The sequence below is a fragment of the Heterodontus francisci genome, chromosome 47 (assembly GCF_036365525.1).
Source record: "Heterodontus francisci isolate sHetFra1 chromosome 47, sHetFra1.hap1, whole genome shotgun sequence".
NCBI classification, from domain to species: domain Eukaryota; kingdom Metazoa; phylum Chordata; class Chondrichthyes; order Heterodontiformes; family Heterodontidae; genus Heterodontus; species Heterodontus francisci.
This window is the reverse complement of record NC_090417.1, coordinates 10,171,312-10,185,542: the sequence shown is the minus strand read 5'-3', so window position 1 is coordinate 10,185,542 and position 14,231 is coordinate 10,171,312. Positions and strand designations below refer to the sequence as shown.

The 14,231-nt window shown below is 46.3% G+C and overlaps 1 protein-coding gene across 1 annotated transcript in view; it reads right to left on the bottom strand.

Moving 5' to 3' along the window:
- The window catches only part of LOC137357090 (BCL2/adenovirus E1B 19 kDa protein-interacting protein 3-like), a 39,956-nt gene extending 25,725 nt beyond the window's left edge, over window positions 1–14,231 (bottom strand). The window contains exon 1 of the mRNA XM_068023103.1: window positions 14,035–14,231. Within this exon, the coding sequence (XP_067879204.1) occupies window positions 14,035–14,080 (46 nt within the window). The 5' untranslated portion in view covers window positions 14,081–14,231. The remainder of the gene's footprint in view (window positions 1–14,034) is intronic.

Here is a 14,231-nt window from a genome sequence, read left to right as displayed (position 1 = left end):
AAGTATTAAAAATGAGTGATAAAGCAAACCTAAAATACTACTTAAAATTTAGCTAGCAAAGTCAGACGAAATTTAAAATTCATCAAGTAAACAAAGTGCAGAAAGGATTTCTTTGTTAAAAGTATGATAGCTGTTCAAAATAATCTCTTACGCAGAAAGCAGAGAACAAAAAGGATTAAGATTCAGGGTGGCACCTCTCACCGCCTTTTCATGAGGAACGAAGATGGGCATTAAATGTGGACCTTTCCAGCAACACCCACATCAAAAATGTTTTTTTTTTAAAAGCCTGCTGCATTCATGAGAAATTATGACTTTTATTAGGCCAAATTATTTATTTTTCTCAACTCAAGTTTTCATATGTTGCTAAAAAGTTCTTTCACATTAACAGATGTTGCCCGATGGAGCACAATTGCATCTCCACAAAAATGACTGTGAATCCATTAGTGTGAAAAATACAAGACAAAGCCCAGCAGCACAACACAGTATGTGGCCAATTATTTAAGGTTTGGGCACATCATTCGAGCCATTATCTTAAACCTGCAAAACATAAAGTTGCGTATTCTTCCAGCTGCTCTCCCCTCCTGGAAAGGATGTTTGGCAAGTGCTTTATTCTTCAAAGGACTAAATAGTTGCATTTTCTACAACTAAGTAATAATTAATTGAAATAAAAACAAGAAATGCTGGAACCACTCAGCAGGTCTGGCAGCATCTGTGGAAAGAGAAGCAGAGTTAACGTTTCGGGTCAGTGACCCTTCATCGGAACCGATGAAGGGTCACTGACCCGAAACGTTAACTCTGCTTCTCTTTCCACAGATGCTGCCAGACCTGCTGAGTGGTTCCAGCATTTCTTGTTTTTATTTCAGATTTCCAGCATCCGCAGTATTTTGCTTTTATAATAATTAATTGAATTCTGTAAGGAATCTGTGAAGAGATGCTGTTTGGTCTGAGACATTTCCTTTTTAAAACACTCGCCTGAAATGCATAGTGTAGTAAGTAACACACAACAGTGCATTTAGCCATGATGCCATTGTAGGGGCTAGCACATTTGTCACCTGTATTTCAGAATGAAGCACGAATCCACTCATGTTCTCGACCATCAGAATTTACCTTTAAATCAATAAACTCTGTAAGTGAGCAAGGCACACCAAACCAATTGTTCATGTATTATGAGAGATAAGCAAGTGTTAGAGCAATAGTGAAACCAGACTCTGAAATTCAAAATTTAGCTACAAATCTCTTCAGGTTATTCAACACTTGATAACAGTCATCTCATGCCATCACATCTAGCAGCAGCAAACACAAACTGATGAACAGGTGCATAACAATGGTCAGAGGCATTCCAATGACAGTCCTCACGAAACTTGGTCAAGCAAGCAGCCCAAATACCATTTATCCAGATGGTGGAAATCTAAAACCTGCACATAAGTCTTTTCCTTTTACTAACTCTTTCATGATAAATTTCTATGTTCCCACTTGACATGCAAACAGCCTATATAAAGTTGTCATGTTGCAGTTACATCCTCCCACCAGTCAAGATGTTGCATCACTTCAAGTTTTTCTTTTGGCAGCTCCTCTGCTCACACAAAGAGTACAACTTAGGCTCTGAACAACTTAATTTCTCTGTGCACACATGAATTTACAATGCAAACAGAAAAATAGGGGTGGAATGAAGACCTCAATACGAGGACGACCTTAGGTCTGCGTATTCTGGTCCAATGTACTCTCCGCTCTCCAGACCCACTGTATCTGAAAACGACTGTTTTGATGAACGTCACAAGAGATCAACTTATAAAACAGATATTTTTTCTTGTGATGGCACAAACTTACAGATTGATAACTTCAGATCAAGAATTTGTTCAACTTTTTCCACTTATAGCACTTGAGAGAACAAAAATCAGAATTTCAGCTGAGAATAATGGGCATGTCTCCTAATAACACAATGAAAGCCAATGAAAAATCTGGCCAAGACTATTATTTCGAAAGCCTAACAGAAATCAGAAAACTTCCAGCAAGAAAAATGCATAAATTCAGCTCCTACTGTCATAACTGATTTGCTTGTACTCCATAATACGTTCTGAACTGTAAGCAAATCTTTAATGCTCACTTTCCAAGCTAGTCAAGAGACTGGAATGACCCCAAAATGAATGGCTGCACAAAAATAGATCGTCACAGTTTTGAAACTATTGTCCTGTCATCTAACAATAAAACTCGCAAACTAATTGCTAAATGGAACATTATAATTCAGCTCTCCAATTCCCCAGCATAAATTAGCTTCTCTTCAATAGCAGAATGGTAACCTGTACACATTTTACGACTGTATTTAAAAAGGAGATCAAGAAACCCCGATGAACATGCAATGTCCATTTTGTTACGACCAGGTAAGCAATGTGTCCAGGGGTCTTTGGCTGTCTTTACCTGGTCTCATTGCAACAGGGTTTAATTTTAAACACACTGTGTTTTGAGCTCCCCTTTTTGCGAATCCGTGTTCACAGGTTCCAATTATAAGGCAAAGAACTGAGCACACACAGACTTTCTTTGGTTTAAAGCAGAAAGAGGAAATTTATTCAAACCTTAAACTTAAAACTCTAAGATGGTTCATGTCTACGGAAATACAACACGCTCATGCTCGTATGCACGCGCGATATAAACATGCAGATAGGAATAGAAAAGAGAAGAAAAGTAGAATAGTTTGAGGAAATATCTTGTTACTGTTTCTCGAGCTCGCTGTAGTCCTTGATTGAAGATATGGTCTCGTGATTTATTGGGGCCCAATAATCTTCTGAAAACTTTGTTCACGTGGCAAACCCTTCCCTCTGAGTTTCACTTGTTTTCATGAGATTCAGTTCCGTGGGAAGAGATGAAGGCAGGCAGACAGATAGGCAGGAGAGGAGCTGTTCTCAGTCCAGGAGAAGGTCTTTACTCCAGGAGCACATGGCTTTGGCTCTCAAAAACCTTTGTTGGGAGTTCAAATTCAAAAAATCTCTCAAGGTGCCCAGCAGGTTGAAAGATTTCAAGCGTAGGGACAACAGCAGAAGATAGCGGCTGCTAGAAATCTGAAATAAAGACAGAAAATGCCGGAAATACTCAGCAGGTCTGGCAGCAACTGTGGGGAGAGAAACAAAGTTGACGTTTCAGGTCAATAACCCTTCATCAGAACTGGGCCAAGAAACGAAACTAAGTTTGCTCTCATAATAACCTTGCTGTCCTCAGCCTATTGCAATGTTCCAATGAAGCTAAATATAAGCTCGAGGAGCAACATCTCATCTTTCAATTCGGCACTTTACAGCCTTCCAGACTCAACATGGAGTTGAACAATTTCAGACTGTAATCTTTGCTACCATTTTGTTTACTTATTCCTTTGTATGTTTTGCTTTTTCTCCTCTGCTACCCCGTAGGCGGTCATGTGTCACCTTTGGCATGTTTCCGGCAGTTCCTGCAGCCATACTGGTGCCAAACGTCGTGTCCTGCACTCCTTTGGACCCCACCAGAAAGGCCGAGAGGGGGGTTTTGACGACTGGGCAACTCTCAACCTCCATAAATTTGCCCAGGCATGCGCCATGGAGAGGTCACTCCATAGCTGCCTCACAGCGACTAAAACAACACGGAAGGCAGCAGTTACGGGTTATAAGTCCAGATAAATTGGCGTAGAAACTGGGCGCCACGGGTTGCCTTTGTCGGTGGGAGAGGTCATTGCACCTCACTGGACAGCTACCGCCCGCCTCAAACCGGGCAGCCCCCGGTCAATAAGGTTCTGTCCCGCCACAGTCTGCCTGCTTCAATGGGTGCTTGGAGCTCAGGGTCATTGCCCGAAAGGTGGACTGATACACCGCACCAAACAACATGAAAAAAGGAAAGAAGGTACCAGCCCTTCGCTTTGCAAGCTGGAACGTCAGAACTATGTGTCCTGGCCTGTCGGAAGACCTTACACAAATCAACGATTCTCGGAAGACCGCCATCATTAACAACGAGCTCAGTAGATTCAATGTGGACATTGCAGCACTTCAGGAGACTCGCCTCCCCGCGAGTGGCTCTCTAGCAGAGCAAGACTACACCTTCTTCTGGCAGGGCAGGGATCCTGAAGAACCAAGACAGCATGGAGTGGGCTTCGCCATCAGAAACTCCTTGCTCAGCATGATAGAGCCTCCCTCAAATGGCTCGGAACGCATACTGTCCATCCGACTGCTCACCACCTCTGGTCCAGTACACCTACTCAGCATCTATGCTCCAACACTCTGCTCCGCACCTGAAGCTAAAGACCAGTTCTATGAACAACTCCATAACATCATTAGCAGCATCCCCAACACCGAACACCTATTCCTGCTGGGGGACTTTAATGCCAGGGTTGGGGCCGACCATGACTCATGGCCCTCCTGCCTTGGGCGCTATGGCGTTGGAAGGATGAATGAGAACGGGCAGAGACTGCTTGAGTTGTGTACCTATCATAACCTCTGCATCACCATTTCGTTCTTTCACACTAAACCCTGTCACCAGGTTTCATGGAGGCACCCAAGATCACGTCGTTGGCACCAGCTAGACCTCATTGTCACAAGGCGAGCCGCCTTAAACAGTGTTCAAATCACACGCAGCTTCCACAGTGCGGACTGCGACACCGACCACTCCCTGGTGTGCAGCAAGGTTAGACTCAGACCAAAGAAGTTGCATCATTCCAAGCAGAAGGGCCACCCGCGCATCAACACGAGCAGAATTTCTCACCCACAGCTGTTACAAAAATTTCTAAATTCACTTGTAACAGCCCTTCAAAACACTCCCACAGGGGATGCTGAGACCAAGTGGGCCCACATCAGAGACGCCATCTATGAGTCAGCTTTGACCACCTACGGCAAAAGTGCGAAGAGAAATGCAGACTGGTTTCAATCTCATAATGAAGAGCTGGAACCTGTAATAGCCGCTAAGCGCATTGCACTTTTGAACTACAAGAAAGCCCCCAGCGATTTAACATCCGCAGCACTTAAAGCAGCCAGAAGTACTGCACAAAGAACAGCTAGGCGTTGCGCAAACGACTACTGGCAACACCTATGCAGTCATATTCAGCTGGCCTCAGACACTGGAAACATCAGAGGAATGTATGATGGCATGAAGAGAGCTCTTGGGCCAACCATCAAGAAGATCACCCCCCTCAAATCTAAATTGGGGGACATAATCACTGACCAACGCAAACAGATGGACCGCTGGGTTGAGCACTACCTAGAACTGTACTCCAGGGAGAATGCTGTCACTGAGACTGCCCTCAATGCAGCCCAGCCTCTACCAGTCATGGATGAGCTGGACATACAGCCAACCAAATCGGAACTCAGTGATGCCATTGATTCCCTAGCCAGCGGAAAAGCCCCTGGGAAGGACAGCATTACCCCTGAAATAATCAAGAGTGCCAAGCCTGCTATACTCTCAGCACTACATGAACTGCTATGCCTGTGCTGGGACGAGGGAGCAGTACCCCAGGACATGCGCGATGCCAACATCATCACCCTCTATAAAAACAAAGGTGACCGCGGTGACTGCAACAACTACCGTGGAATCTCCCTGCTCAGCATAGTGGGGAAAGTCTTTGCTCGAGTCGCTCTGAACAGGCTCCAGAAGCTGGCCGAGCGCGTCTACCCTGAGGCACAGTGTGGCTTTCGTGCAGAGAGATCGACTATTGACATGCTGTTCTCCCTTCGTCAGATACAGGAGAAATGCCGTGAACAACAGATGCCCCTCTACATTGCTTTCATTGATCTCACCAAAGCCTTTGACCTCGTCAGCAGACGTGGTCTCTTCAGACTACTAGAAAAGATCGGATGTCCACCAAAGCTACTAAGTATCATCACCTCATTCCATGACAATATGAAAGGCACAATTCAACATGGTGGCTCCTCATCAGAGCCCTTTCCTATCCTGAGTGGTGTGAAACAGGGCTGTGTTCTCGCACCCACACTTTTTGGGATTTTCTTCTCCCTGCTGCTTTCACATGCGTTCAAATCCTCTGAAGAAGGAATTTTCCTCCACACAAGATCAGGGGGCAGGTTGTTCAACCTTGCCCGTCTAAGAGCGAAGTCCAAAGTACGGAAAGTCCTCATCAGAGAACTCCTCTTTGCTGACGATGCTGCTTTAACATCTCACACTGAAGAATGCCTGCAGAGTCTCATCGACAGGTTTGCGTCTGCCTGCAATGAATTTGGCCTAACCATCAGCCTCAAGAAAACGAACATCATGGGGCAGGATGTCAGAAATGCTCCATCCATCAATATTGGCGACCACGCTCTGGAAGTGGTTCAAGAGTTCACCTACCTAGGCTCAACTATCACCAGTAACCTGTCTCTAGATGCAGAAATCAACAAGCGCATGGGTAAGGCTTCCACTGCTATGTCCAGACTGGCCAAGAGAGTGTGGGAAAATGGCGCACTGACACGGAACACAAAAGTCCGAGTGTATCAGGCCTGTGTCCTCAGTACCTTGCTCTACGGCAGCGATGCCTGGACAACGTATGCCAGCCAAGAGCGACGTCTCAATTCATTCCATCTTCGCTGCCTTCGGAGAATACTTGGCATCAGGTGGCAGGACTATATCTCCAACACAGAAGTCCTTGAAGCGGCCAACACCCCCAGCTTATACACACTACTGAGTCAGCGGCGCTTGAGATGGCTTGGCCATGTGAGCCGCATGGAAGATGGCAGGATCCCCAAAGACACATTGTACAGCGAGCTCGCCACTGGTATCAGACCCACCGGCCGTCCATGTCTCCGTTATAAAGACGTCTGCAAACGTGACATGAAATCGTGTGACATTGATCACAAGTCGTGGGAGTCAGTTGCCAGCATTCGCCAGAGCTGGCGGGCAGCCATAAAGACAGGGCTAAATTGTGGCGAGTCGAAGAGACTTAGTAGTTGGCAGGAAAAAAGACAGAGGCGCAAGGGGAGAGCCAACTGTGCAACAGCCCCAACAAACAAATTTCTCTGCAGCACCTGTGGAAGAGCCTGTCACTCCAGAATTGGCCTTTATAGCCACTCCAGGCGCTGCTTCACAAACCACTGACCACCTCCAGGCGCGTATCCATTGTCTCTCGAGATAAGGAGGCCCAAAAGAAAAAAAGAAGAAAACTCGAGGCACATCTTGGCTTTCTTTTCTTGCTCCATCCCCACTCCCTTTGGGCCTGCCATCTAATCTCTCCTGTCTTCCACCCTATCTTGGACCTTCCCTTCTGCTCAAAACCGATTACATTTCTAACTTTTCCCAGTTCTGATGAAAGGTCATCAACCTGAAAAGTTAATTCTGTTTCTCTCTCCACAGATGCTGCCAGACCTGGAAGCATAAGGACTCAGTCTCAATTTCAAACAATTTAATATTTACTGTATTTTACACTTAAACTTAACAGTAAAAAATGTAAAACAAGATGTACAATGAGAATTACATCCCACCACACACAGGAAGCTGGGTCTGGCTAAATAAGCAATAAGTGGAACATTACCAGCTTGTGTGCAATAAAACAACAAAGCCTTGAAAAGGAACAGGAACTGACTAACAATCTAACAAATTAGCAGGAATTTGAGTGTACCTATTTCCATATTTATGACTGCTTCTTTCTTTCCAAATGCCTCTACTCCTTCAAAAGAAGGAGCCTGATCAGTTGAATTCCTTCACTTGATAACTAACTTGAAGTTTACCAGCTGGAATGTTAACCTATGTTTCTCTTGAAGATGTAGACTGTGTTGCGCCAAAATGTCATACTACTTAATTCTGTTCCAGTTTCAAAAGCATACCATCCATTTGTAATATTTGATGTAATTTATTTGGTGAAACTGCATGGCATGCTAAAAATAACAGAAATAAACAAATACTAAAAAGGAAGGGACTTTGGCTGAAAGGTAGGCCACTTACAGAATTTATCTGGTGCAAAAAATGCTTCGTTTTGTGTTGAAGATGCAAGCAAGTTCAGTCTTGTGTCAAATGGAAAACTCCACAGCTAAGAGCAAACAGTTTCTGTTTCCAAGACTGGCTCTCAAGCTAACTAATTGTTTGGTGTGGGAAAAAAATATCTGCCTGTCACTCTCAGGCATCTTGTACTCACAACATCAATAACGATTTGAAAAACTGCATTGCTTTATTTAACAATTTGCAAACCTTTATCTTTAATAAAACTCCCTTTCATAAATAAAGCTCCAAAATAAGATCCATACCAGTCACATTTTGAACACTGAAGATAGATATCAATAGAATGCACAGTTACCAAGGAAACACACATGCAAGTTCTTCCACGAAAAGTGAACTTCTATTTCTACCATTTCAACGCCAATGATGCTGAGCAAGTCGCTCACATGGAAACTCAGCTACAAGGACTCAGGGACTGTCTGTCCCATGCCTGTAACTTATTCTCCTGAACTTTAAATGTCAAGAACACAGTGGTCATGGGACAAGGTGTTGCCCCTGATCACACTAAACAAGACCCCACTGGAAATGGTTAGCAAATGCTGTTACCTTGGATCCACGGTGACAATCTGCCCCTCGATGAAGAACTTGATACACGCAGAGGCACAGCAGCTACCACCTTTGGACCAAGCTGATGGTTGAGAAAGCCTGTGTTCTCAGCACCTTGCTGTATGGCTGTCGACTTGCAGCTACCAGAAAAGGAAGCTGTCTGCGGCGCATTACGGGCATATCCTGGCAGGACAAAATCACAAATGTGGCAGTCCTCTCAAAGGGAGAACTCCCAAGTGTGTTGGCACTAATTGAACAGAGGTGGTTTCAGTGGATCGGACACATCCTCAGGATGGAAGACGGTCACATGCCCAAGGGCCTTCTGACGGTCAGGTAGCCGGGGCCAGACAACCAGTGGGGCGCCCAAAGCTCCGTTTCAAGTACGCTTGCAAGCGTGACATGAAGGCCTGGGAGTCACGAGCTGGCAAAAAAGGGAAATGGCGACACATCCTGTGGACTGGTGTGCACTACCACAGTGACCAGTTGAGAAGCAACGAGGCAACAAGGCGCCAACGTCAAAAACAACTCTCAGTGTCACTTGGCAGTTTCACGTGCAGCACTTGTGGCAGAACCTGCCTCTTAAAGATTGGCCTTCACAGCCATCAGCAGAGATGCATTGAGAGAAGACAATCTAGCGAAACGGATTGTTTGCTGCACGTCCATCATCTTGCAAAGATGGAAGAATGCCGAACATTTCTCCCAATTTCCTGGATCGATTTCCTCAATTTTGATTCGGCAGAGAAACTCATAATTGTCTGAAAATATTTTGATGACAAAATTACAAGATGAAGCAATATTGAAACAAACCATTTAAAAATTAACATATTTTTGCTGTTTGAAGAATCTTCCTGTTTGCATTGTTGCTCTCTGAGCAGTTGCAATTTTTTCCATTCACTCATTTTGTTGTAAAGGAGTCAGTTCTAAGACACAAGCTTGCAAAACAATGTTAACTCAGTGACACAAATGACTTTTCCAGCTTTCTTTTACTTTCTCACGACAGAAAGCAAAGCTGTGCTTGAAAACACCTCTCACTTGAGACCAAATGTTCATTTAGTTTTAATGTTAGCTTCAAAATGATGGGCAGCAAATGAAAAGGTTAAAGAATAAGCTTCTAAACTTCAATTTATATCAGTTGCAGCGAAAGGTAGTGCACACCTCAATATGAGTAATAAGACTTCAAAATTGCCTGGCATGAATGATGAAAAATGCAAAATCCATCAGTGCAGTGACTGCTCCCAAACTATTCCACGTATTTAGTGTTAATGTGAAATGCAGCATGACAGTATTACGACAGGACACAGAATTTGTATGCTTCTGCTGTTGAAAAAAGTTCATCCCGTATCATACTCAACATTGCAGTTCAGTGCTGTAAACCTTACACAAATCAACGGTTCTCGGAAGACCGCCATCATTAACAACGAGCTCAGTAGACTCAATGTAGACATTGCAGCACTTCAGGAGACGCGCCTCCCCGCGAGTGGATCTCTAGCAGAACAAGACTACACCTTCTTCTGGCAGGGCAGGGATCCTGAAGAACCAAGACAGCATGGAGTGGGCTTCGCCATCAGAAACTCCTTGCTCAGCATGATAGAGCCTCCCTCAAATGGCTCGGAACGCATACTGTCCATCCGACTGCTCACCACCTCTGGTCCAGTACACCTACCCAGCATCTATGCTCCAACACTCTGCTCCCCACCTGAAGCTAAAGATCAGTTCTACGAGGAACTCCATAACATCATTAGCAGCATCCCCAACACCGAACCCCTATTCCTGCTGGGGGACTTTAATGCCAGGGTTGGGGCCGACCATGACTCATGGCCCTCCTGCCTTGGGCGCGATGGCGTTGGAAGGATGAATGAGAACGGGCAGAGACTGCTTGAGTTGTGTACCTATCATAACCTCTGCATCACCAACTCGTTCTTTCACACTAAACCCTGTCATCAGGTTTCATGGAGGCACCCAAGATCGCGTCGTTGGCACCAGCTAGACCTCATTGTCACAAGGCGAGCCGCCTTAAACAGTGTTCAAATCACACGCAGCTTCCACAGTGCGGACTGCGACACCAACCACTCCCTGGTGTGCAGCAAGGTTAGAATCAGACCAAAGAAGTTGCATCATTCCAAGCAGAAGGGCCACCCGCGCATCAACACGAGCAGAATTTCTCACCCACAGCTGTTACAAAAATTTCTAAATTCACTTGTCACAGCCCTTCAAAACACTCCCACAGGGGTTGCTGAGACCAAGTGGGCCCACATCAGAGACGCCATCTATGAGTCAGCGAAGAGAAATGCAGACTGGTTTCAATCTCATAATGAAGAGCTAGAACCTGCCATAGCCGCTAAGCGCATTGCACTGTTAGAATTAGAACATTACAGCGCAGTACAGGCCCTTCGGCCCTCGATGTTGCGCCGACCTGTGAAACCATCTGACCTACACTATTCCATTTTCATCCATATGTCTATCCAATGACCACTTAAATGCCCTTAAAGTTGGCGAATCTACTACTGCTGCAGGCAGGGCGTTCCACGCCCTTACTACTCTCTGAGTAAAGAAACTACCTCTCACATCTGTCCTATATCTATCACCCCTCAACTTGAAGCTATGTCCCCTCGTGTGTGCCATCACCATCCGAGGAAAAAGACGCTCACTATCCACCCTATCTAACCCTCTGATTATCTTATATGTCTCTATTAAGTCACCTCTCCTCCTCCTTCTCTCCAACGAAAACAACCTCAAGTCCCTCACCCTTTCCTCGTAAGACCTTCCCTCCATACCAGGCAACATCCTGGTAAATCTCCTCTGCACCCTTTCCATAGCTTCCACATCCTTCCTATAATGTTGAACTACAAGAAAGCCCCCCGCGATTTAACATCCGCAGCACTTAAAGCAGCCAGAAGCACTGCACAAAGAACAGCCAGGCGCTGCGCAAACGACTACTGGCAACACCTATGCAGTCATATTCAGCTGGCCTCAGACACCGGAAACATCAGAGGAATGTATGATGGCATTAAGAGAGCTCTTGGGCCAACCATCAAGAAGATCGCCCCCCTCAAATCTAAATCAGGGGACATCATCACTGACCAACGCAAACAAATGGACCGCTGGGTTGAGCACTACCTAGAACTGTACTCCAGGGAGAATGTTGTCACTGAGACTGCCGTCAATGCAGCCCAGCCTCTACCAGTCATGGATGAGCTGGACATACAGCCAACCAAATCGGAACTCAGTGATGCCATTGATTCTCTAGCCAGCGGAAAAGCCCCTGGGAAGGACAGCATTACCCCTGAAATAATCAAGAGTGCCAAGCCTGCTATACTCTCAGCACTACATGAACTGCTATGCCTGTGCTGGGACAAGAGAGCAGTACCCCAGGACATGCGCGATGCCAATACCATCACCCTCTATAAAAACAAAAGTGACCACGGTGACTGCAACAACTACCGTGGAATCTCCCTGCTCAGCATAGTGGGGAAAGTCTTTGCTCGAGTCGCTCTAAACAGGCTCCAGAAGCTGGCCGAGCGCGTCTACCCTGAGGCACAGTGTGGCTTTCGTGCAGAGAGGTCGACCGTTGACATGCTGTTCTCCCTTCGTCAGATACAGGAGAAATGCCGCGAACAACAGATGCCCCTCTATGTTGCTTTCATTGATCTCACCAAAGCCTTTGACCTCGTCAGCAGACGTGGTCTCTTCAGACTACCAGAAAAGATCGGATGCCCACCAAAGCTACTAAGTATCATCACCTCATTCCATGACAATATGAAAGGCACAATTCAACATGGTGGCTCATCAGAGCCCTTTCCTATCCTGAGTGGCGTGAAACAGGGCTGCGTTCTCGCACCCACACTTTTTGGGATTTTCTTCTCCCTGCTGCTTTCTCATGCATTAAAGTCCTCTGAAGAAGGAATTTTCCTCCACATAAGATCAGGGGGCAGGTTGATCAACCTTGCCCGTCTAAGAGCTAAGTCCAAAGTATGGAAAGTCCTCATCAGGGAACTCCTCTTTGCTGACGATGCTGCTTTAACATCTCACACTGAAGAGTGCCTGCAGAGTCTCATCGACAGGTTTGCGTCTGCCTGCAATGAATTTGGCCTAACCATCAGCCTCAAGAAAACGAACATCATGGGGCAGGACGTCATAAATGCTCCATCCATCAATATTGATGACCACACTCTGGAAGTGGTTCAAGAGTTCACCTACCTAGGCTCAACTATCACCAGTAACCTGTCTCTAGATGCAGAAATCAACAAGCGCATGGGAAAGGCTTCCACTGCGATGTCCAGACTGGCCAAGAGAGTGTGGGAAAATGGCGCACTGACACGGAACACAAAAGTCCGAGTGTATCAGGCCTGTGTCCTCAGTACCTTGCTCTACGGCAGCGAGGCATGGACAACGTATGTCAGCCAAGAGCGACGTCTCAATTCATTCCATCTTCGCTGCCTCCGGAGAATACTTGGCATCAGGTGGCAGGACCGTATCTCCAACACAGAAGTCCTCGAGGCGGCCAACATCCCCAGCTGATACACACTACTGAGTCAGCGGCGCTTGAGATGGCTTGGCCATGTGAGCCGCATGGAAGATGGCAGGATCCCCAAAGACACATTGTACAGCGAGCTCGTAAAGACGCGGCTAAAGTGTGGCGAGTCGAAGAGACTTAGTAGTTGGCAGGAAAAAAGACAGAGGCGCAAGGAGAGAGCCAACTGTGTAACAGCCCCGACAAACAAATTTCTCTGCAGCACCTGTGGAAGAGCCTGTCACTCTAGAATTGGCCTTTATAGCCACTCCAGGCGCTGCTTCACAAACCACTCACCACCTCCAGGCGCTTATCCATCGTCTCTCGAGATAAGGAGGCCAAAGAGATAAAGCGAACAATGTGCCGACTCACCAATAGTAATATATCCCACAACAAGAGATCAGGTTATGCACCACAACCCAGAAATACCTCCTGAAAATAAAGTTGCATTCCACAGGTCAGGATTTAAAGGGTCGGTGGATGGGGTAGGGGGCAGGGAAGGTGAGGATTACAGGTAATTAAGTATTTTTGTTAAAATAAAAAGGTGTTATTACTTATGTCATCTTGGAAGCGGGGAGGCCAATGTGTACACATGATGCAACAAACAACAATGAGATAAATGACCGGATCATTTGGTTTCGTGAAACCTGAACCCACAATCTGTGTCAGAGGCCGAAGTACTAACCACTGGAGGGAGATGGAAGACAACTTCCAAGCACCCATTGAACCAGCCAGCCGTGCCAGTCCCCACAGCACCCTGACCCCGCCTCCCCGCTGCCTATTGGCCACGACTGTGGCCCGACTCGCGACACCAGCCTCCCATTGGTTGAAACCACTGCCAATCATCGTGACAACACTTCCGCTTCTCCTGTTTTTGTTCGCTCCGCAGAAAGACTATCTCAAAATCACCCCCCACCTTGACATTAACTTTAACTGATGCACGCCCCTCAGGATTCAGCATCGCATTCCGCTCCCAGACGTTTGCAAGGTACACGATAGAAGTTTGCGCCTTTCGGTTGAGGGGGCTTTTCTGGCGGCTGCTCCACACTCACCGTTCAGTCCCGTCTCCTCGTTGTTAGCTTGTTGTGCGGCTGCCATTTTTGCTGTATTCGGGGTTTATTTTTCACCCGCTCCGCGATCAGATTGAGCGCTATTCGCCGTGAATACCTTTGAATTTTCCAACTGTCTCTGCGCGAGCGCCAGCCGCTCCCACCCGGCTGCACTGCGCATGCCCCAGTCACCGCGGGGG